General features: G+C 41.0%; 1 protein-coding gene across 9 annotated transcripts in view; it reads right to left on the bottom strand.

The window, feature by feature from the left end:
- Positions 1-1210: 1210 nt before the first annotated feature.
- The window catches only part of ASB5 (ankyrin repeat and SOCS box containing 5), a 57698-nt gene continuing 34072 nt past the window's right edge, over positions 1211-24836 (bottom strand). For all 9 annotated transcript variants that reach the window (XM_039320627.1, XM_039320625.1, XM_039320626.1 and 6 more), the window contains 5 exons: positions 19042-19149; positions 18508-18658; positions 18280-18414; positions 3977-4168; positions 1211-3519 (listed from right to left, as the gene is read on the bottom strand). In XM_039320627.1, coding sequence (XP_039176561.1) covers positions 3392-3519; positions 3977-4168; positions 18280-18414; positions 18508-18658; positions 19042-19149 — 714 coding nt within the window. In that variant the 3' untranslated portion in view covers positions 1211-3391. The remainder of the gene's footprint in view (positions 3520-3976; positions 4169-18279; positions 18415-18507; positions 18659-19041; positions 19150-24836) is intronic.

Here is a 24836-nt window from a genome sequence, read left to right as displayed (position 1 = left end):
TGTTATCTGAGAAATGTTTCTGTCATCATGTGGCCAGCATGAAAATATGGAATGCAGTAATCTTTCCACCAAAGCAGTACCTATTTATCTACTAACATTTGCATGTTTTCAAACTGCTAGATTGGCAGGAGCTGGGGTGAATAATGGGAGCTCACCCTGCCATGCAGTGTTTGGGTTTCAAACCCAGGCTGTTGGTTATCCAGCTGACAAGCTCAGCTTCTTAACCTCTGAGCCATCGCACCCCTTAAGATGGAATATATCTGGCCTAATAATAATTGTGAAAAGATTTTGGAATAGTATTTATTGTAAACTTAACATTGGCTAACATAGGGAAGTGGCTATGAAAAGCAAATATAATTTTATTTCACACCACTTAAAGGATAATTTGTAAATCATGGGAAGTAACTTTTCCACTCTTTTTTGTGTTAGTCTGACCTCTTCGTGAATACACTATCCAGTTCTGGCACTGAAAAAAAATAGAACAAATGTTGAAGTGGATAAATAGAAATTAAAACTTATGAAACGAGACTGAATGGGCTGTGAACATTTAACCTTGGAAAAAGATGACTTAGCATGATATGATAGCACCCTTCGAATACCTGGAAGGATGTCATATTGAAGAAAGTCAAGATCTGTTCTCTCCTTTATTCCAGAGCACAGAATGATGAGCTTAAGTTACAGCAAAACAGATTCCAATTGAATTTGAATTCCTGCTTGGACTAAGAGCTTGGATTTGATAATTAAAATGTTCTCTTTCAATGCTATACTTATACTAATTGAGAAAGCTTCTTTGGAATTTTCATACGAAGAAAATCAAAGGAATCATAATACTACAAAAACTCCAGTCTCAATATATTTGAAAATTACTATTACAATTGTACTATTACAATTGAAGTCCAGTGGCATCAAATCTGATTGGTGCTGTTTATTTATTTAATATTTTATTTATATGTGACCATCTGTAATTTCTGTGCATTTTAAAGTAATATAATCACATGTGCAAACATTTATGGTATTCTTATGTAGTGACTAAAGCAGGAGTAGTTAAGTCCCTGTTTTGTCCTGAAATTTGCTGGATGATGCCAGGACAGTTAGGGGCTGGATCACAAAAGAAAAACAAATAAATTTACAATAATAGGTCTTTATAAAGTATGTATGCCAGACAGGTCTGAAAATAAAATGACGCATATTTGTTTGACTATCTTTTAAATTTTATATATGCACATCAGTTTTAGAGAACGAAAAAAAGAAAATATACTTAATACATAGACAGTCATTCATCTTTACTCAGAATATATCAAACAATAAACTAAACAATAGATTTTATGCAAAATTTACAAATTCTAGACTTTCAAAATATTCTCCCCTATTCCCACTACCTACATTATTACTTACAGAGCATTTCATGATTTTTTTAAAGGCAGGAATACATTGTAGGATCATTCCATTCTAGCTCTAAAAAGACCAAGAATCCACTAAAAGGCAGTTAATTTCTCATTCTTTCAACTGCAATAGGAACATAGAAGAAAGTAGCTTCTGCAGGAACAACAATATTTAAAGCCTACTACTAAGAGTTGCATATTATTTCTTTACAAATGAAGCAAGAACCTGTTTCAACTAAACTAATTCTTACAGAGCATAATGATCTTTACCAGCCCAAATGCTGGGGGTATATAGCAGAAAATGAGCATATCTAGGACAAAAACTGAATTACCTGATTTTATTTAAATTTAATGGTAGCTCTCTATATATGAATAGTCACTTAATGGCTGTTCAAAGTTATGACAGATACCCCCCCCCCAAAAAAAGCTACTTACGACTCCATTTAGACATTATGGCCATTGCAGCCCCCTACATTCACCATTATGACCAACATGGGCCTTGGATCTATTCTCCACATACCCATCATCCACTGCACCCTTAGCTTTTGAAGATCTCCATATGTCAGGCTGTGCATTAAGAAACAAGCGGTCTGTCCCTTGCCCATGGCTTTGTGAAAGCAGAGGAAAAAATGATGGCCACTTCTGGGATGCAAGCCTTAGCCTCAGTCCCCACCATGAGAAACATGGAGATCTTCAGGGGACAGCAAGCAGAGCACAAGATATATTGGGAGAAGGGAGGCATTGGAAGGCCCAGGGCAGGCAGGTCTGGGCCTATGCTAGGCCTCTAAAAGCCTCCCCCACCTCTGCTTAATAACCCATGTGTTCATTTAATGGCCACATCAGGGAGAGCAGGGGATGAAGGTTGTTAAGCAAGGCCATCTGACTTAACAGCCATCACCACTTGTGAGTGAAATGGGCAGGTTCCATTACAGTCGTATCTCGAGGATTACCTGTATATATAATTGCAATTAAATTATTAAATGAAATTAGTATAATCATCTCCCAAACTTATTGTACTTAATAGCCTCCCTTTTCAGTTGCAATTTAGAATTACATCCAAATCTTGGGAAGCTCCTAGTGAATTTGGGATCACAAGTTGAGAAAATTTATACAGAGAAGAAATATGGAAAGGATTGGAAGCATTAATTTATTTAAATCCCATTTCTGTTTCTCTCCACTGCCATTCTAATACTTTTAAGAAAATAGTGCTGAAGAAAAGAGATCACAATTCAAAAAGAATTTACAATTTGCAGTGCAATATATAGTCTCCTGGAAATAGCAATAGTACTTAGACATATACTGCTTCACAGTGCTTTATAGCCCTCTCTAAGCAGTTTTACAGAGTCAGCATATTGCCTGCAACAATCTGGGTTCTCATTTTATCAACCTCGGAAGGACGGAAGGCTGAGTGACCCTTGAGCCACTGAGAACTGAACTCCTGGAGTGAGCAGTGAGATAGCCTGCAACACTGCCTTCTAACCACTGGATCACCATGGCTCTTAGACTGACAAAAGTAAAATTTAAATGCAATCAATAAGAACTATATTGTAAAAAATACATTTTCAAACTATTAGGCTGTGTAAGTCCTTCCAAAAACATGCTTTGGAACATGCCAGGAAGTGCACAAAGCCCAATTTTTTAAATTGCTAAGGTAGCTGTGGAGAAAGTTGCTGCTGTCTCTGTCTGCATACATATGCATATATAGCCAGTGATAAATGGAAATGGCTGGAAGCAGCTTCTTAAATATTTGGTTGCTTTAATCATTCAAAAAAGGAGTCTTCGCACATATTACCTTGCATTCCAGAACACTTTTTTCAAAGGATTTGTACAGCTCTGTAAAATATGGACAGTTATATTTAATTTTAATACTATTTCAAAGAATTCCAAATTATGTTTGGCATGATTTTAATGTGCAGGTGAGCTTGTTTAGGTTGTTTCCTATCATATAATTTTTCATATGTAGCATGTTGTAGAATATTTCTTCAAGTTCTGAAATACAATTCACTATTTTATCGATACTGTAAGAAATTTTTCAAGATGTTTGGCAGCTGAAGTTGTGGTACAAGGTGCAATCTAGATTTTCCTATATAATTTCGGATTTGTAGTCGGCACAGCTGGCAAAGAGAACATGGAGTAACTGCAAGTGAATAAAAAATGACATTAGGTAGCATTAGATAGTATTCTCAAGAACTTACATTTTGAACTTATTGTATTATATATTTTTATTATATATTCAAACAGACATTTCAGTTGAATACATTAGATTTCTTGCATGCTCTGCCATTTTTACTGACATGCATCTAAGAGGTATCTAGTACATATGCACGTTTTCAGTAAGGAAAATTAAGGAATGTTTGTAAAATTCAACAAGACTTTGAATGATTTGGGGAAAAAAATAGAAAGGGTAAAAAAAAAAATGTTTTCCCAGGGAAAGTGAAGTTTGCAACCTGCTATAGTCAGACAGGAGGATGGAAAATTCTTCTCCCCTCGTTCTAAATCTAATATATGCTTCTTCAGCACTGAGAAAGAGAAAAAGAAGCAGCTTCGTCTGCCATCCAAAACCCAACAGCAACAAAGAAAGAACAAAACTTTACCTTCATGTAATAGCAGTATTTTTTCCACCAAACTGCTTGAAACAGCGACATCTACTGGTCGTTCAAACTCTGAATTTTTGGTATTTACGTCTGCTCCAAACTCAAGAAGCATGTTTACTATTTCTGTATTAGGTAACCTTGCAGCTGCATGCAATGGAGTTTCCAAAAACTTTCCCTTTTGCACATTTGCTCCTATAGATGTATAATAGAATGCATTAAATATTAACCTAAAGATATTTTAATAAAGATTCATAATCAATCAAAGTGTCTAAATTTTGTTTCTCAGAAATGAACATTCATTAGCAATTTGTTTTATTTAAATTCTGTTTTTCCACATCAGTGAGTACTAAAGGCAGTTAGGAAAACTAAAGTGTAAAAGCCCAGGAAAATAGATGCATAGTGGTTGTTTTTCTAAAGCAGAAACCATAGAGAGCTTTGCCCAAGACAGATAGTACATTAAACATCTTGGGAAAACCTTCTCCTATATGACAGAGAAATGACCCTTGGCTAATAGGGACATCTTTAAAAGTGCCTCTCTTACAGATATTAACACCATATAGTTTCATAACAGAAGTACGTACTTCAACAGTCTAGATATACATCAGATCAGACTAGACTACATTAGACTAATATATCTAGCATTTAAATATATAATGGTGAATAGAATGTGTTCATACGTAGTGATGAGAGGTGGAGTTAAAGAAATCTAGTGACTGTTTAGGGGTGAATTCCTTATTGATGGAGGTGGAGAACTAATCACAATAATAATGGTTTTAGGAAGATATGGCAGGGGGAATATTGGTGAGAGGCTCCACTTCTTAGTTTTGGTCACCACAATGTAAAAAAGATGTTGAGACTTCCGGTTTGCCATCGGCACCTCCAGATGCATGGAGACAAACTCCGTCTTCAGCATCCGATTTCATCCCACTGGGGGACCCTGGAAAGGGTCGAAAGTCACCCTATAGGGGTGACGAGTGAGGAGAGGATCCCCGCTTGATCACGGGAGGGCGGCAGCCCTTCTGCTTGATCTGGGGCAGCTCTCCAAACTGACGGGGAAAAGACCGGCCATTACAATATGGCTCGTCATTAAGCTGCTGACAGCTGTGAGGAGAGAGGGAAGGGAATTCCTGCCCCTCCTCTAAGAACAGCAGCAACTGACTATCCAGGGGAAACAAAGCAATTATAAAAACAACTTTAATCTAATTGGATGCATATACTTTTGAAATTTGGGGACTAAAAAGTTTTCTTAAAAGTTTTCTTATTCCTATTTCTACTGAATACACTGAGTTTTACTAAAAAGAAAAAAAATAAACTTTGAAAAACTATTATAAAAACGGGGGATTTAAAAAGTTTTAAACGGCATCGGTGACATCTTGTGGCAAAGTTTGGTATTACAACTTGTTATTGCCTAAAAGAGACTTGGCTTGAAGCCCAGACTTCAAATAAAACTCTTTTGACCTTGATACCACCTGTGAGAAACTCAGCTGTAAAGAGAACTTCTGGGTGACATAACTAGCCTGCTTGAACTATGAATGTAAACCTTTACTAACTTTCAGAGGTATATGTGGGGAATTGCTTTCCTCTCTCTTTATTTGAGGAACATTGGTTATTATATGAGATGATGAAATACCTTGGGCTATAAAATTTTACTTGAGAAACGACTTCTATTATAAAGACTAACTATAAACACATGAAATAGAGGTCCCATACCTAGTTATAAAATTATTTTTAACGTGTGATTTTAAACTCCTCAACTTAACACATTATTAAGAGAATATGGATGAAGACCAGGAAAAGATCCTTTCCATGTTGAAAGCAATACATGAAACCATTCTTTCAGCTTGGGACAAAATAAGACTCAACATAAAAGAACAAGATGCCAGCTTAGATACAGAAACCCAAATTTTGACTACAACCAAAGAACTAACAACGCAGAAGATAACAGAAGTGGAACAATCAAATACTAAGACAGAGGACTCAATTGACCAACAATTTCCAGTTAATGGAAAATCCAGAAAAGGGAGTGACAACACTGAAAATGGAAAAGACTTTCTATATAAATCAGAAGAAATCTGAGAAAGAAGAAGAACAGATTGAATGGAAGATAAACATATCAGGACAATCATAAGGAATTGGAATAATAGGGAGACAATTTAATGAGATAAGGGGAATTTTGATCATTAAATTTAAAATATTTGGAAACTAGTTGAAAATAAGGGTTCTATTTGTTTAATATTTAAAAATTAGACCCCAAATAAAAAACATTATGAATATGTTTGATTTATTGATTAACTCAGACAATATATGTAATGGTTTTGATTTATTAAAGGGGATACTGTATTATTAATTAGATGATTTAATATGGTGGGAAATAGATAACTTTTAGGAAATAGAACAAGACTATATTCAAATAGATAAGATGTGTATTCTGAATATTAGATTCTGTTATGAATTGAGATAAGGAAAACTTTGGTTACCTAAAGCCTGGAAATTATAAATATCAATGTTAAATTTGAATATTGATGGAAAACTAAAAATTGGGAAAAATCAATAACGGGACATTGATTATCTATAAAGATTGAATGTAAAAGTAATTAAGATATGTATAAGCTAAAATTTATTGATAAATGTAATAATGATGTTTTTAGTTAGTTGATATAATAAGAACTGTATTAACTTAAATAGGAGATAATAGATATTAAGGGAAAAAGAGGAAATATTTGATGTTGTAACTTCAGATTTGTACTAAAGATTTTTGTATGTTATTGAACTATTGATTAACCTAGCCACCACATTGCTTTTTAAATACTTAGATGTAAAATTGGAAAATTAATAAAATATTATTTAAAAAATAATAATAAAGATGTTGAGACTCTAGAAAGAGTACAGAGAAGAACAGCAAAGATGATTAGGAGACTGGAGACTAAAACATTTAAGGAACGGTTGCTGGAATTGGGTATGTCTAGTTTAATGAAAAGAAGGACTAGAGATGACATGATAGTAGTGTTCCAATATCTCAGGGGCTGCCACAAAGAAGAGGGAGTCAAGCTATTCCCCAAAGCACCTGAAGGCAGGACAAGAAGCAATGGATGGAAACTAATCAAGAAGAGAAGCAACCTAGAACTAAGGAGAAATTTCCTGACAGAACAATTAATCAGTGGAACAACCTGCCTCCAGAAGTTGTGAATGCTCCAACACTGGAAGTTTTAAAGAAGAGACTGGACAACCATTTGCCTGAAATAATATAGGGTTTCCTGCCTGAGCAGAGGGTTGGACTAGAAGACCTCCAAGGTCCCCTTCACCTTGATGATGATGATGATGATGGACCTGCAGTCTTGATGCTTAGAACGCTGATAACCTTAACTTCGTGCTGCTGATAGTAAATAATAGGTCTGACTGTAGATCTTGTTCATTCATGATTTGGTGAATAAAGAAAGTAACTGGTGTGTATTTTCAGAACCTGGTAGGGTAAGGTAGCAATGTCATGCTTTTGAAGATATGGCCTATCTTTCCTGTGATCAGGGCATCTGCCCCTGAGATTCTGATGTGTCTATGTGGTAAAAAGGAGTCCTTTCACATTTTGGTATAGAGAGAAATGTTGTCCTCCTTGCCCTGGGGGTCAGGGCTGGAACAACTTGGATTCTCATGATCTCTCAGTCATGGTCCCAGATAACCATGGACCTGTTTGAGCTGAATTTGAAGGGCATTTGACTCAGCCCTTTGCTGTACTTAGAGCATGTTGTCCAAATAAGACTGTCAATTTTAGGAATAAAAGTTAAGTTAAGTGACACGTACTCTGTAAAATTTCTACACGCAGACAGAAAGATTTCTACACAAAATTTCTACACGTAGACTGCAAGATTTCTACACAATTTCTACATGTACACGTACCTTGTAAGAGTTCTGCACGTAGGCTATAGGATTTCCACACTGAGCTATAGGATTTCATGATAAAGTACATATAAGGGAATAGGTGAAGCAAAATAGTAAGGGGCAGGGATAATGTATTTTGTTTAGGCGGCTCTGGTAAGATTGTAACCTCAGAGGAGGGGCCAAGGCATCGGGATAGAATGTATATAATGTGTGTTTTTGCTGTGACCAGGTGTGGCTCAAATATTTATTTGGAGTCTACCACGCTTTGCAAACCGTTGTAGCCAATAAATCTCTGTCTAATTTCAACTTGCTGTTTGGTGTTATTCAGTGGGCTAGAATTTCTACCAACACAATGAATAGTGAATTGATTGGCTATGATGGTACAAAAGCTTTATGAATCCAGATAAATTACAAAAAATGCTTAGGAAATATAGGTAGGAAACAGTGTTCACAGTTATAGCAGCAACATGATATAGCAGAATTTGATAATGACATGCTATTTTGTATATGATTATGAGACCATTGCTTGTTTAATTTTACTGTGAGATTGTTTACAATAGTTTACATCCTTACTGGGCACATTTTATTGTTTTCCACTATTATTGTTATATTAAGGAGATTTTAATTATTCTGTAGGCCATCAGAATTTTGACTATATAAATTTACTCTCTCAAAATGTTAATATAAGAAATCAATTTAATTTCTATTGTTATACATGCATACAAGCATACAAATACACACATATGCCTTTGAGTTAGCCTTGATTCTTGGCAGTTATAGTGCAGTTCTTTTGACAATGTTTTAAGAAATGGCTTACCATTGCTTTCCTTTTAGGACTGAGGGGATAATTCACCCAAAATAGCAATAGCAATAGCACTTAGACTTATATACTGCTTCATAGTCTTTACAGCCCTCTCTAAGCAGTTTACAGAGTCAGCATATTGCCCCCAATAATCTGGATCCTCATTTTACTGACCTTGGAAGGATGGAAAGCTGTGTCAACCTTGAGCTAGTGAGATTCGAACTGCTGAACTGCTAGCAGCCAGCACTCAGCAGAAGTAGCTTGCAGTACTGTATTCTAACCAGTACACCAACACAGCTCTAGGTAGGATTAGAACTAATATTCTCCCAGTTTCTAACACATTGTCTTTAACCCCTACACCAAATTACCTCTCACTGTTAGCTACTAGGTTTTTTAAAATTCAACTTCAGGTGGTCTAGTAGATTTTGATGTTTTGACGAACCGAAGTTTCTTCTTTCTGGAAGATTAATTGGACAATGTGACCTGAACTGTCAGGGAGGGGAGGGAAAGTTTTACTCTTTTAATTATCTGTTTCCCACCATATTCTCAGAACTAGCTTTCCTTCTATCATACCGGTATGCTAATGCTTAATAAAGTTTACATTAGAGATTGCAATGTCTCTGGTATTGTGCTTCATTGGACTTCTCAGCTGGAACTTGACACTAAGCTAGCTCTCTTCAACTTCAATTCCTATTGAGGGGCCCTGAGTTCCTACATCCTTTCTGGTACCCTCCAGAGGGGTAGTGAAGACTCAGGAGAAGATGCCTGAAATGGAGCAGCTGGTTGGAGCTGGGCTGGGGTCGATCAGCAGAATCCCAACCAGGACCAAAAGCAGCTTTGCAACCCCACCAGCCTCAATACACCCCAAGGAGCGGGCTGAATAGAAGGAGCCAACCCCGGTCCTGGGGTGGACGGGTGGAATGGCAGTGTTCAATTGGCCATACTTGGAGAAGTGGCAAGAAGGGTTGCAGAAAGCCACCGAAACCGAATTCTCACTGTACTACCTCGTCCTGAGCCAGGCAGAGAGTTAAGAGTGGTGGAAGCGAGGAGCCTTGGAATGGCTGGCACTGAGAGAGCACTACTTTCCGGTGTGCAGCAGCCAGTTGATGGAGCAAATGAGGCAGAAGTTCAGCAGCTTGGAAATCTAAGTAGGAGAGACAGCCCCATGAATGGATTACAGACCTCAAGGAAGTTTGTGCCAGCACTGACACCGATTCATTCACTCCAGCACTCAGCAGAAGCAGCAGCTGCGATGGCTGTAGGGGCAATTAGCCTGCAACCGGGGATGTCTCCACAGCCCAGCCCCAGTCCAAGGTTGGGGGCTTGTAGTCCGCCACAGGCCCCTGCCCCCCACCTTGGTGGAGTAGATTGGCAGCCACTACTGGCTCCTGGGTATGGAGCCCATCTGTGGATGTACCCATATGACAGGGTTTGGATGCCGGGACTCTGGCCAGTGCCAAAACCACCACTGTCCCCACAACTGAGAGAAACTTTTGATGGAAACCCTGAGAAGCTGACATTCTTCCTCAACCAGGACTGGGCCCACTTTGAGTGGCATGGAGAGGGCTACCCTGATGACGTAGTAGCCAACATAGAAGGAGAGGCAGTGGAATGGGTGACAGACCTCTACAACAAAGATGCCCCTGAGCTGGCAGACCCAGACATGCTTCTCTGCAGTCTCAGAGCCCATTTTGGAGACCCCACACAGACCCAACAAGCGGAGGTAGAAGTCTGTAATGTCAGATAGGGGAATAGGCCCATGGCTGAGTACATCAGAGACTTCAGGAAGGTCACAGGAAAGCTGAGGCACTGGACAGAACAGCTCTTGACCCAGTACTTCCGAGAAGGGCTGAGCTGCGATCTATTTCACCTGTGCCTGGCTTGAGGGATTCCAAACTGGGTCAGTGACTGGTATCAGCTAGTCACCACTGTAGAGCTAGACCTGATAGTGTACAAGGGCCATGGGAGTAAAGCCAAGAGAAGCATACATTGGGGAGAAAACCACCAGCAATGGCGTCCCTGTCTGATTGCTCCCCCATCATGTGTTTTTTCTGTGGCCAGGAGGGTCACAGGGCAGTGATGTGCTCAGCGCCAACCCCTTGGATGACAGCGACTCACTCGAAGCCAAAAAAGCTGCCAAAGAAGGGGAAAAAGAAGTCACGAGCGGTAGCCCAGGTCATTGAGGTCTCCCCCCCGAAAGCAAAGGGGAGGGAGCTCTGGCCAGAGAGGAGCCACCAATGATTCTCTACGACAGTGAGAGAGAGAGAGAGAGAGAGGGAGGATGACCTGATGGTGAGTGGACTTGTCAATCACCTTGAAGTTAGGGTGGACATTATGGCATCTTGTTCAGGGGTGAGGGGGTGGTTAAGGCTCTTATAGACTCAGGCAGCACCTGTTGCCTCATTAGTCAAGCCACAGTGCAGATGCTAAGGTTACATATGAGGAAGCTTAAGAACCCTATGAAGTTCAAGCAGGTTGATGGCATGCTGATAGGAGGCAAAGCCGCTTCCCACCTGACGAAGCCAGTGCAACTACAGTTTGGCAACCAACAAGAGACTATCTGCTTTATGGTCGCCCCAAAGATGGCAGAGGATGTGATCCTGGGTCTGACTTGATTAGCCAAGTGGGGGCCCCAGATCTATTGAGAGAAAGCCTTTAGACTGATGGTTATAAAGAAGCAAGCCCCAAGTCCTCCGACAAAGAGAAAAAAAACAGCCTAAGAAAGGAAGGGAGGTAAAGAGAACCTCTGAGTGCAGCAAGGGAGCATCTGAGAAGGGGGAGGAGCAGCAATCTATCCCGAGGGAATACCATGACCTCATAGAGGCATTCAGCCAGAGAGAATGTGATGTCCTGCCCCTTCACCGCCCCAAAGACTGTGCTATCAAGATTCTACCCGGGGCGAAACTCCCCAAACTGAAAATGTATTACATGACTCTGAAAGAGATGAAGGTGCTGAGGGACTACATCGGTAAGAACTTAGCAAGGGGGTTTATCCAGACAGTAAAATCTTGAGTGGTGGCACTTTTTTTTTTTTTTTTAAAAAAGATGGGTCGCTGAGACTATGTGTGGATTCCCATAGGATCAATGGGGGGTGTGTGGAAAACATGTATCCTATTCCTCTGATGAAAGATATGTTAGGGCTTCCAGTTTTGACATCACAGCAGACGGACGCAGGAAGATGTGTTCGCCTTCGATTTCGCCCCGCTAGAGACCCTGGAAATGGTCGAAAGTCACCCTGTAGAGGCGACAAGCAAGGAGGGAACCCTCGTTTGGTCATGGCAGGGTGGTGGCCTTTCTGTTTGATCCAAGGAAGCCCTCCAAACTGGGGGGAAAAGACTGCTTACATTCGTGTAGGCAGTCAGAAGCTGCTGACAATGGAAGACAATAAGCACTAACAAGCAACCTTACAGCAATGTGGATGAAACTGGGTGACACTCTATTCTCTCTTTAAGACTTTAAGACCTCTTCCTGGAAAATACTGCCCAAAGCACCCTCCCCAATGAGAGAGGGAAGGGGAATTTCTACCCCATTCCCTCAGGAAAAGAAAAGCGAGAATTAATTACTTGGGGGAAACAGAGAAAATTACAAGATTAATTTGGAATTAATATACATTTATGACTTTGAAATCTGAGGACTAAAAGTGCTTTTGAGACTTTTTTTTAAAGAGATTTGAAAAATTTACATTATAAGTTGGGATTTAAAAAGCTGGAAAACGGTGCTAATGACATCCAGTAGCTAATTACGGCACTACAATTTGTTATGCCTAAAGGAAACATGGCTTGAAGCCCAGATTTAGATATGACTCTTGCTGACCTTGGAAGCTTTCACTTTTGAAGATTGCACTGGGAAAAGGGAAAAATACAAAAACTTTTGGACTGCTTATCAATGTGGCAGAGATGATGAACTATTTTGAACCTGGCTTGTCTGAACTACGAATATATTACTTGACTTTCAGAGCTATATTGTGGAATTATTTCCCTGTAGGAGAAATACACTTCATTGCTTGAGATGATGGAATATTTTGGATTACAAATCCTTGATTGATGAACAATTTTTATTATAAAGACCATCTACAAAAATGAAATGGATGTCAGCTTTAAATGGTAAAAAAAAACCATCTCTAACACTTGTTCCCAAAGACTTCAATTTGCCATACTACCAAGAAAATATGGATGAAGATCAGAAAGAAATTCTCTCCATGTTAAAATCAATACAAGAGACTATTGCTTTAGTTCATGATGAGACTAGAAATAACCCAAAGGAGATAAAAGAACAATTTTCTAATCCAAATTTACAAACCCAGAACATGACTACAAAGAAGGAACTAGCAACCCAGAAAATAGAAGGAAAACTAGAAGAAGCAGATCCAAAGATTGAGGACCTAATGGAAGGAACCAACTGACAGATTCAGACAACTGAAGAATTAGAAGATGGAGCGATAATATCGGAAATGGAAAACACATCTTACCAATCAAGAATTCAGGACAAATTCGAAGAAAAGGAAGAAGAACTGATTGAATGGAAGATAGAGCTCTTAGGAGAACTGTGAAGAATTGGAGGAGGGAGGCTGTTTAATGAATATCAACGGGTTTGTTCTTCCAAAAATACTTTAACCAAATGGTCTTTCTTATTACAAATAATATACACAAAAACAGGAAAAATTACTTGATAATTCAGATGCATTGACCTGGAAAGTTAGTTGGCAAAGGAAGAAACCTAGAGTAAGAGTGAAGAAAATAGAGGTTTTGATCCATTAGATGGGATATTATATTATTTAGATGTTTGAATATGGTGGAGGATAGATAATTGCTAGATATAGAAGTACTATCATAACTAGAAAGATAAGATTTGTAAGGAGAATATTAGATTTTGGTGCAAGAAGGGAAACAGGAAAAGGCTAAGAAGTTTGAATAAGAAGGGAAACAGGAAAAGGCTAAGAAGCTTTTGGTTACCCAAATATAACTTACTTTGGAAGTATAAACAACAGAGACATTTTGGTGGGAAAATAAAATTTAAAAAAGCAGAAATAAGATACTGATTGAACCTATGGATATTAAGTACAAATGCAATTAAGATATGTTTTGGTTAGAAAAGTAATCTAAAAGTGATATTATTGATATTATGAGAAAAATGTAACAAAGATGTTGATATTCAATTATATATTTATTAATAACAATAAAAATTGTATTTGCCTAGTATGGGAAAACAGGTACTACCAGAAGAAGAGAGGAAACATTTGATGGTGTAATATTGGATCTAGACTGAAGAAGTTAATATATACCACTGAATTACTAATGGACCCAGACAACATGTTGTCTATTAAGTATTTGATTGTAAAACTAGAAAATTAATAAAATATTTATTAATAAAAAAGACATTAGGGATATTTGGCCAAAGGGAAGATATTCACAAAATTAGACCTGGGGGGGGCATACTATTGAGTAAGAATCAAGGAAGGCAACAAGTGGAAGACTGCCTTCAACTGTCCCCTCAGAAGCTATCAATTTAAAGTGATGCCTTTTGAACTATAAGGGGGCCTTGCTGTGTTCATGTAGCTCATAAATGAGGTGCTACATGAGCACTTATACAAAGGGATTTTAGTGCACCTGGTGACATCCTTATTTACACTGAAACCATGGACAAACATGTGAAACTGGTGCGACAGGTGCTGAGGGAACTATTGGATGCTAAGCTGTAGGCCAAACTATCAAAATGCGAGTTTCACAAGTCTAACCTAGACTATTTAGGCTACCGTGTGTCTTGTAAAGGGGTAGAAATGGACCCAGGGAAAGTGAAGTCTATCCTGGAGGGCAAGCCCCTAGCCCCCGCAAACAGTTGCAAAGCTTTCTAGGGTTTGCAAATTTTTACAGGCAATTCATCCCCTCCTTTGCCACAATTGCCTTACCAATTACTGAACTATTGAAAACTGAAAAAAGGAGGGGGGAAAGCCCCAGCCAAATCAGCCTTTGAACTGGACAATGAAATGCCAAGTGGCATTTGAAAAACTGAAAGGGCTGTTTGCAGCTGAGCTAGTGTTAAAGTACCCAAACTCAGAAGAGCTATTTGTGATCCAGGCCAATGCCAGTGATGTGGCAATGGGAGCAGTCCTCCTCTAATGAAATAAGGAGAGAAACTGTGCATACATGTCTTGCAAGCTAAATGAGACAGAGCGGTGGTAGGCTGTGTGGGAGAAAGAGGCTTTTGTAGTACGGTGGGTGTTACTAACACAGAGGCAGTTCCTGGAGGGGGCAAGGCTTCCTTTGAAATGAGGACTGACCATAAAAATTTAGATGGACTGAAGACCCCTTGCAAGCTTTCCCCCAAACAAATCTGATGAGTTTAGTACTTCAAAAGATTTGACTTTGAATTAAAGTACATTCTGGGGGGAAAGAATTTTCTTGCAGATGCCCTGTCCCACATGCCCTAGTACAAGAGTACTTGGGAGGAGGTGGTGAGCTCCATTGTTCCCAGTAGGCAATAAGTGGCACAGACTACAACCAGGCAGCAAGAGAAGAAGAGGAGCTCACCTCCCACTGACGTGTTTGCCCAACAATTGAAGCAAGAGCCTCATACTAACGTGTGGTTTATGGCTCATCAGAGATAGTTGACTATGAGGGATGGGCTGGCATGGAAGGGGGACAAATGGTATATCCCAGACTGCTTGCAACTATAAGTTCTGCAATGCAGCCATGATGCTAAGCAAGCGGGTCACTTTGGGTTCCTGAAGATGCTACATCATGCCAATTATCAATTCTGGTGATCAAAGATGAAGACATGTGGGAAGCTGTGCAATCTGTGTGGCCAGCAAGAGGCTACCAGGGAAGAGTCCAGGACTGTTGCAGCAGCTGGCTGATCTTACCAGTCCCTGGGAGGGTATAGCCATGGACTTTATAGTGGAGCTACCAGAGAGTGGGGGAAGTACTGTGATTCGGACTGTAATAGACCTATTTTCCAAGCAAGCCCACTTCATTGCATGTGTTGGACTCCCCTCAGTCCAGAAGCTAGCGAAGATGTTTTGCATCTACCAGCTACATGGAGTGCCTAAATACATCATTTCAGTTTGTGTGGTCCAGTTCACTGCTAAATTTTGGAAGGAGTTTGTAAGAATGATTTGGTGCTCCCAGGAGCTCAATTCTGCTTTCCATCCAAATACGAGTGGATTGGCAGAAAGAGCTAATGCAATAGTGGAATAGTACTTGCATTGCTATGTCAACTACCAGCAAACAAACTGTGCAGAGCTTTTGCCATTTACAGAGGTAGCGTATAACCATGCAGTACACAGCAGCACTGGTTTCACTTCATTAGGTTAGCCACAGAGATGGAGTTCGTGCCAATACCAGAGTGCCCACAGGAGCACTCCCTCCTCGAGTACCCTAAGCGACTGGGTGGGTTCGTTCCAACAGGTTCGGAGCGATGCAAAGAGGGCTAAAGTGGCCAAAAGTCAGAAAAAGCAAGCAGACAAAAAACAAGCTCCCCAGGAAATGTATCATATAGGAGATAAAGTGTATCTGTCTACCAAGTAGCTTAAGCTGAGACAACTTGCAAGAAGTTAGGGCTGAAGTACATAGATCCTTTCTGCATCGTAAAAGTCATTAACCCAGTGACAGTTGAGCTAAGATTACCAAGATTATTGGGTATTCCATTGCAGCTTACTGAAACCATATAGAGCAGTGGTGGCGAACCTATGGCACGGGTGCTAGAGGCAGCATTCGGAGCCCTTTCTATGGACACACGTGCCATTGCCCCAGCCTTGCCTCTCCCTGTGACCCCCTCCTCACCAGCAACCCTCCTGGAGAAGAGTCACCCCCGAGCATGGCCCATGCAGAGCAGTGCAGCCAAGGACATGGCAGCCAGGCGGCGTAGACAAGACTCATGCCCCATTGCACACAATTGATGCTGCAGGATGCAGGCAAAGGGCGTGGCTGCCAGGGCGCTGCTGGGTGATCTGCGGTGAGTCCTGGAGGCAATGATGGCCCTGTGGGCAGGCGGGGTGAGGGCAGAATGGGGGCGGGGGCAGTTTTTGGGCACTCGGTCTCTAAAAGGTTCGCCATCACTGATATAGGGGATCCATGATGAGACCAGTAGGAGAGGCTGCCCCAGCCCCAATAGTGGTAGAAGGGGAAGCACATTATGAAGTTAAGCAAATCCTTGATTCTAGTATCCACAAAGGAAAATTGCAATACTTAATCCAATGAGGGGGACACCCGATGTCAGACGCTAGATAGGTGAAAGCCCAGCATGTAAAAGCAGATGGTTTAGTAAAACATTTCCACACTAAGTACCTCCAAAAGCCAGGACCAGTAGAAGGGAATAATGAATAAGCAATAATGTGTATTCCTTTTTGAGACCCAGAAATCAGCAATGTGAAGAAATAGCCATTTACAGGAGAAACTCCTAATGGGAATGAAGCTTTGTAGAATTTCACCCTAATTAATCAAGATTGCTTAGCCGTAGTTGCTTCTGGATGGGGAACAGGGAACCATGAATTTTTAAGGTCCTCAATAGGAACATTTCTTGGTGATAAACTCACATTAAGAATATATGTTCAATTCCTAATTTATTAACTGATCATCTTGAACTTAGATTGTTGCACATAAATTGACTTAGATATTGCTGCTATGCCAGACTCCTTGCAATTCAAAGGGTTCTTTAGCTATGAAAGCTTTTGCTCCTGGATTATTTTTAACTCTTATATTTGTTTTGGTTTTTGCCTTGATATTTTATTTATTACAGCAGGTGGCACCATTTATATAACTTGATTGCACTTGGAAAAAACTAAACAGGATCAGACCTGATATTAGATGGGAGATCAGCATGTTCCCAGGAGTACATACTAAATTGGGAAGTCAAGAAAGCATCCTGAAAAAATGTATTGATAAATCACGTATTGATAAATCACCTAGAAATTATTGCTAAGAAAGTTATTGGGCATGTCCCTGCAATCTCCAAGAACTTAATTTAAGGAAGACCTGGCTTTTTTATTATAGAAATAAAATATAATCAGTCAGTAAATGTACAGCCTGAGCTGATTTTTTTAGAGATATACCAATCTTACCCAGAATGATCAAACACAATAGTGCAAGTTTATTTATTAATTATGAATATGCAAATCTTTAAAAAATGACACCATTAATAAGAATGAAGTTATAAAAGTATGGGTCTTTAAAACAAGGGACCTCACTAACTTTATTTTTTTAGATCTAATATGGATAGTGATCTAAGGATTGTTGAATTTCATATATAAGTGAATTGAAAAGTGGCATAATTTGAAATATACAGTATAGTTGATATAATAGAGATTAATTATGATGTATCACTTGAAACACATTAAAATAATACTTTCCTGTATGTTTGTAAGTTAATGACTTCCAGAATCAACATCATCTTCTCCTGATGATGTTGATCATAATGAGAAGTAAGTAATATATTTTTCAGGAATAAACTACACTTAAAAATAATGTTCTTTATTGTTGATCTGAAATCAGTGCAGACTTATTAAAGTGGCCTAATTAGAAAAACAAGTTGGCTTTATTTGTAGCAAATAAATGAACACTATAATAGGTATAGTGAAAGCCTGGTTGAGTTCAAGAAGAAACAAAATAAAAATACATCAAACAATGTATATTACCTGAATGCAGAAGTTTGTGAACACACTGTTTCTGCTGTGAAAAGCAGGCCACATACAGAGGCGTTCCTAAGTGAGGAACATCTAGATCAACTTCTATGCCCCAGGAAATCAGCAATTCTAGACAATCACTGTGACCTAAAGAAAGCATAATGTAATTAATCCCTAAAACAAAATCTTAATTTGTTAAATGACTGATATATTTTGTAATCTACTTATTTTAATACTTACCTCTGCTGGCTGCTTCATGAGTTGGTGAAGGAAGATATGTTTCCTGTTGAAGTTTTGCACCATATTCCAACAAAAGTTGTATACAAGATGCACTCCCTCTTGAGCAGGCATTAAATAGGGGGGTTATCCCATCAACAGTTGTGGCATTCACCTAAAATATTGGTTAGATTTATTGATGGGGATAAAATACATGTTTACAAATCATACTTTGTATTTATTGCTCTCTCTTGTATCCAATGTGGTCTGGAGATACGAAAAGGCTAGTGTTTGCAGTGTGACATTTTGACACACATTGCATAATGTTGTCATCTCAAGATGTACCAAATACCTATGTTCCCCTTTTCCCATGCTCAATCCATTCAGAATGCAGTTAAGTAAAGATTACATATACTGTAGGGAAATGTCAGTTTAGTAAAAAAAAAAAAAAAAAAAGTAATAAGCTAGACTTCCAGTAAAATAGGTAATAATACATATTACCTAATGCTTCTAAGAAAAACTTTCTACCTTTTAACCACAGATGATGTGATCACTTACATTTGCTCCTGCTTCGAGAAGTATCTGAGCACATCCTACATGATCTCCAAGGCATGCCTCGTGCAATGGTGTCACTTGATCAATGGTTAAAGCATCTACATTGTATCCCTAAGCACAAAACAAGAAATTAATAATCACAATGAATCTCCTAACTTTTCAATTTCTTAATGAAAGATAAATTACATAACAAGAAGTCTTTATTCAATATTTGTGTAATATTCACATTTAACAATTATTCAAAAGGAATGTAATTACAAAAAAAATTGTATAGTTCAGGACATTTGGGGGTTTGATTAAATACTGTATAAATGGTATAAAACTATGCTTATCGTTTACCAACTAATTACAATTACTATTTTTACAGTTATCTGACTTACTTTTTGTTTTTTGTCCCATGCCAGATTTCAGAAGAAATCTGATAGATTTCTGTTTTTCAGTATGTGGAAATAGAATCAATCACACAGTGCAATTGCTTTGTCTGTCAAAAAGACAGTCTGAGTTGTGCTACAACATGGTTTATTTAACAAAAGATTATAGGAGAAATCAGTGATTCAGTTCAGGATTCTTCAGCACCGCTTTCCCCACATCCAGCTAGTTCAGATATGGGAAGGATCTCAGATCCCATCATCTTTCGGCTGGCTGGAGGGCTTGGCCTATAGAACCTCTAGAATTGCAATGTAAAAATCCCAAAACTATTGGAGAAATGGTAATTCTGCTAGTGTTGTTGATGATAATTGTTGTGTTCATGATTCGTGTGCAATTGATGAAGACACATGGTGACAATTAACAAACGCTTTATTCTCTTTCTCTTACAACCAAGCAAACAGCAAAGGCACCCAGGCCTTTTATAGGGCCAGAAACCCAGACAGTGTTAACCAATAGGAATTGAGCATTTTCACACCTTGCAGATGCGCACAAGGCTGGCGCCAGTTTGTCTGGTCCTGGGCAGCTTTTGGAATGCCCGGGACCATTTGCAACATTCTGAGCCTGCTTTCAGCTCTTGCAGGCTCAGGACACAACACCCCCCCCCCCTAGATGGAATACACCTAGCTTATGCACAGGTGCGCTGTGCCATGCAGGGAGATTGGCACACAGATGCATTGTTCAAATGCAAGGAGGGTGGAAATGCTCGGGTCTGCATGCAAGCAAACACCTTTACAAAATAGTTATTAATTCAAATAAACATATCCAAAATTAAAATAATATATGAGACTCTTACTAAGTGTTAACCCCCTCATTCAGCAACCTCATAGCAAAATTCCTTATGTGTTGACAGGAACCTCACATATTCTTCTAGATGTTTCAGCGGGCACTTTGCCCACTGCGACCTTCTAAGGTGAGGGTGCCTGGCCTACCTGCTCATCTACCAGGATACCCAGGTGACCCACCCAGCTGCTGACTGGCTGGACTCTCTGAGTCCAAGCCAGCATACCTTGGAGGGGTGGAAGTCCCCGAGTCCACAATGGACTCCTCTTGGGAACACTGTCCCTTGAGCCCAAGGCCAGCAGTTGGAGAGGCCTGGGTGGCAGAAGTGCCCCAGTACTCCATAGCCCCCGAGCACATGCTAGAGATGCCAGAGTCAGGAGCCGCCTCCATGGCAAACCCCCTTGCTACTGACTTCCTTTTCGGAGCAATAGCTGAATTATGAGAGTGCCCCTGATGGAATTCCCTTTCTATAGATTTATGTGGATACCCCCGGTCTGACTCTCTGTCTGGAGCAATAACGGATGTGCGGGATGACCCCCTATCCTGGGAATTCCTGCTTGGAGCACTTGCGGAATCTTCGGATGACCCCCAAACAGCCTCAGCAGCTTGTGAGGCCCTGTTAGGCCTAGGAACAGGTGACTCAGAACCCATGTTATGGTCCTCCTCCCCCCCCCCAGAGCAAAGCCAGGAGCAGAGACATGGCTGTCCAGCCTCCAACGCAGTTGGTCTATGTGTCTGCGAAGAACGCGGCCATCTTCCAAGGCAACTTCATATGACAACGGCCCAGAGACCTTACAAACCACAGCTGTGACCCAAAGATGTCCAGGCCCATAGTTCCTAGCCCAAACCGGATTGCCCACCTGAAGTAGGTGCCCGCGGCTGTGACATCTGTGAAGCCACCCGGTCTGGGTGCAATCTGTCCAGTTTGGTAATGAGGCGGCGACCCCAACGGAGTTCTGCAGGCCTCTTCCCCGTGGTTGTGCATGGTGTGGTGCGGTGTGCAAGAAGGAAATCTGCTAACCTGTGATGCCAGTTACCATAAGTCAGTTTCTTGAGAGCATCTTTGGTAATGTGCACCATTCTCTCTGCCAGTCTGTTGGAGGAAGGGTGGAAGGGAGCAGAAGTCACATGCCGGATCAAGTTGGCCTGAAGAAAAACCTGGAACTCAAAAGAGGTAAATTGAGGGCCATTATCTAAAACCAGGACATCTGGAAGCCCGTGCAATGCAAAAATTCCTCTCAACACCGGATGGTCCTGGCAGTAGTATTGGAGGAAACAGGAACAACCTCTAGCCACTTGGAATGGCTGTCAACAACGATCAGGAAGAATTGCTCCTGAAAGGGCCCAGCATAATCTATATGTACCCTTGACCATGGGGTTTGAGTTTCCTCCCACCTATGTACTGGGGCCTGAGGCATTTCAGGCCGTTACTGTTGGCATAGTTGGCACCCGTGCACCTGAGCCTCGAAGGCTTTATCGATCCCAGGCCACCAAAGATGGCTGCGCGCAAGCGCTTTCATCCTGACTATACCAGGATGTCCCTCATGCAGAGAGAGCAAGACTCTAGACCTCAATGAGGCTGGGATTACTACCCTGCTACCCCATAACAGGCAACCCTTGAAAGTGGAAAACTCATGCTTCTTGTGCCAGAAGCTTTGGAACTCAGTATCTGGGCACTTGTCAGGCCATACTGACAACACCCAGGTCAGCACACGTGTAAACGTGTGATCAGTGGCAGTTTCTGTAGCTACATCCCTAGCATTTAGGGGAGATTCAGGCAACTCCTGAATGGAAAGAATATTAATGGCAGGAGCAAGGTCTGCCTCTGCCTGTTTCAGAGGTAACCTGTTTAGGCCATCTGCGTGACCCATCTCTTTACCAGGTTTGTGAACTAGAGTGTAGTCATATGCTGACAGGAAAATGGACCATCTGAGTATATGAGGAGAAATGATATGTGGTGCCTGTTTGTTAGTGGTAAACAAACCCAGCAGAGGCTTATGGTCTGTATAGACCGTGAAGTGGTGGCCATATAAGAAATCATGGAATTTCTTTATGCCAGCCACTATGGCCAAGGCTTCTCTGTCAATCTGAGCGTAATTTCGCTCTGTAGATGACAGAGTCCTTGAAAAATAGGCCACAGGGATTTGTGTCCCATCAGCCTTCAGATGGCTAAGTACTGCACCCACCCCATAAGGAGATGCATTGCATGCGATGCAAATAGGCAATTGCTCATTGAAATGCGCTAAAACAGCATTTGAAGTGAGCAAGGCCTTAACCTCATTGAAACTCCTGTCATGGACTTTGGTCCACTGCCATGGAGCCTTCTTGTTTTAAGAGCCTGTGTAACAGTTCTGCCACTGCAGCCTTATGTGGGAGAAATGCATGGTAAAAATTTAAGAGCCCCAAGAAGGCTTGCAGCTCACTCTTGGACTTGGGACTTTGGGGCCTGTTGAATAGCTTGCAGTTTGGATTCAGCAGGGTGAATGCCTTAGGCATCAATCTTGAAACCTAAGAAGTCAGTGGAAGTGACTCCTATCTTGCATTTATCCTGCTTTAATTTAAGGCCTGCTTTTCGAAAATGAAGCAAGACAGCCCTTAACCTTTCTGCTAAATTTTGAGATGACTCCCCAGCAATGAGGACATCATCAAAGTAGGGACAGACCCCAGGAATACCACGAAGTATGCTCTCCATGACACTTTGGAATATGCCAGGGGCTATATTTACCCCAAATTGCAATCTTTTGACCTTGAAGGCTCCCTGTGAGTTACAAAAGTCTGAGCCTCTGCAGATGCCTCATCAACAGGTAGCTGTTGATAGGCCTGTGCCAGGTCAAGTTTCGCAAAAATCCTTGAGGGAGGCCAGAATGTGGCTTACAACAGGCACTGGATAAGCATGCTGTTGCAACGTTTTATTCAGTGTGCCCTTATAGTCTGCACATATACGGATTTCCCCATTAGCCTTTAGAGGTGTTACTATGGGGGTTTCCCATGGACTAGAATCCACAAGTTCTAAAATGCCCTGCTGGAGCAATTTGTCCAGCTCAGCATCTATCTTACCCTTGAGGGCAAAAGGTGCCCTCCTAGACTTGACCCTGATGGGCGTGATGGTTGGGTCTAACCGTAGCGCAATGGGAGACCCCTTGTAGGATCCTAGCTCTGAACTAAACACATCTGCAAACTCCTTGCAAACCTCTGCAAGGCCCAACATTTGCAAGTTGTGCAGCCCAGTTACTAGGATTCCCAGAGCCTTGAACCAATTGAGTCCAATAAGACTCGTACGTTCACCCCCAACTACCACCACATCCAGGGAACCTTCAAAATCCTTACGCTGTACCTTGAGTGTGGCCTCCCCCTTCACACAGACCTTGAATTTTGAAAATCAGTGAGTATTAGGTTCGATGGCCTAAGTTTAACTTGAAGGCCACTGTTGCTGCAAATCCTTTTGAAGGTGTTAATTGAAATAATTGGGAGAGCGGACCCTGTGTCCAACTCCATCAATAAGGAAACCTCTTGCAACCTCATGATAATGTGAAGTTTCTTCTTAAGGGGCTTGTGTGTCCCTGTCCTTAGAATACTCCTGTACGATGCGCAAAAGCCCACCCTGTGTTGGCTGGGGACCCTGGTACCTTTCTGAAGCAATTCTTCCTGAGGTTGGACCTTCTGGCGACCCAAACAGATGGAGGCGATGTGGTCTTGCCTGCCACACGCTCTGCAAATAGCAGAGCAAAACCTGCAGTCAGCTCGCTTGTGGCATCCTCCACACCTGAAGCACTGAAGAGATGCTGGGGCCTTGTCCGGACATCTCTTCGGCCTCCTCTCAGCTGGCTGGTGAAGTCTGTCCACCTCCTCTCCAGGATCCGCTTCTGATTCTTCTCAAGCATCCTCTTGATGGACGGTAGCTATGGTTGGAGGGTTCCTGGCAAACCGCAAAGCCTTCACAGCCCCACCTGCTGCTTCCTCAGCTGCCACCTCTTGTAACGCGTCTTGGAAGGAAGCATCTTCTTTTGCAAAAATCTTCTGTTGTAAGTCTTTGCTTCTTAAGCCACATACAAAGTGATCTCGCAGCCTCTCTTCCAGATCCTTGAATTCACAAGGCCTGGCTGCTTGCCTTAAGGCCACAATAAAGTCCGCAGCAGATTCACCTGGCCTCTGGTCTCTCTGCTCAAATGTGTGCCTCCAAGCAATGATGGATAACTTCAGCTGGAAGTGTTCCTTCAACATCTTTTTCAAGTCAGCATATGTTACTGACTCCAGAAGTGCAGGGGCCACCAGATTTTCTGCGATGTCAAAAGCTTCTTGTCCGCAGGCACACAAAAGAGTTGCTGCCTTCAGACCATCTTCTCTTATCTGATTTACTCTAAAGTAGTTCTCCACCCATGCTATGTAGGAATTCCATCTCTCTGGGTGGGAGACATCAAAATCAGTCAAGCGGCCAATCTTCAACATCGTAAAGTTTACGACCTTCACCAATCACCTCCTCTGCAAGCTGATGTTTGGGAAAGGGTCCTTTTGCTGAGCTCACCCCCAGCGACTCTGTACTGGCAGGCTGAGATGCTGATGTAGACGCCGTCTTCCCCCTCGTCAGGACT

Source organism: Crotalus tigris, unplaced genomic scaffold, assembly GCF_016545835.1.
Source record: "Crotalus tigris isolate CLP2741 ecotype Arizona unplaced genomic scaffold, ASM1654583v1 scf7180000023675.2660513, whole genome shotgun sequence".
Classification (NCBI taxonomy): domain Eukaryota; kingdom Metazoa; phylum Chordata; class Lepidosauria; order Squamata; family Viperidae; genus Crotalus; species Crotalus tigris.
The sequence above is the reverse complement of the archived record's forward strand: the minus strand, read 5'-3'. Positions and strand labels throughout refer to the sequence as shown.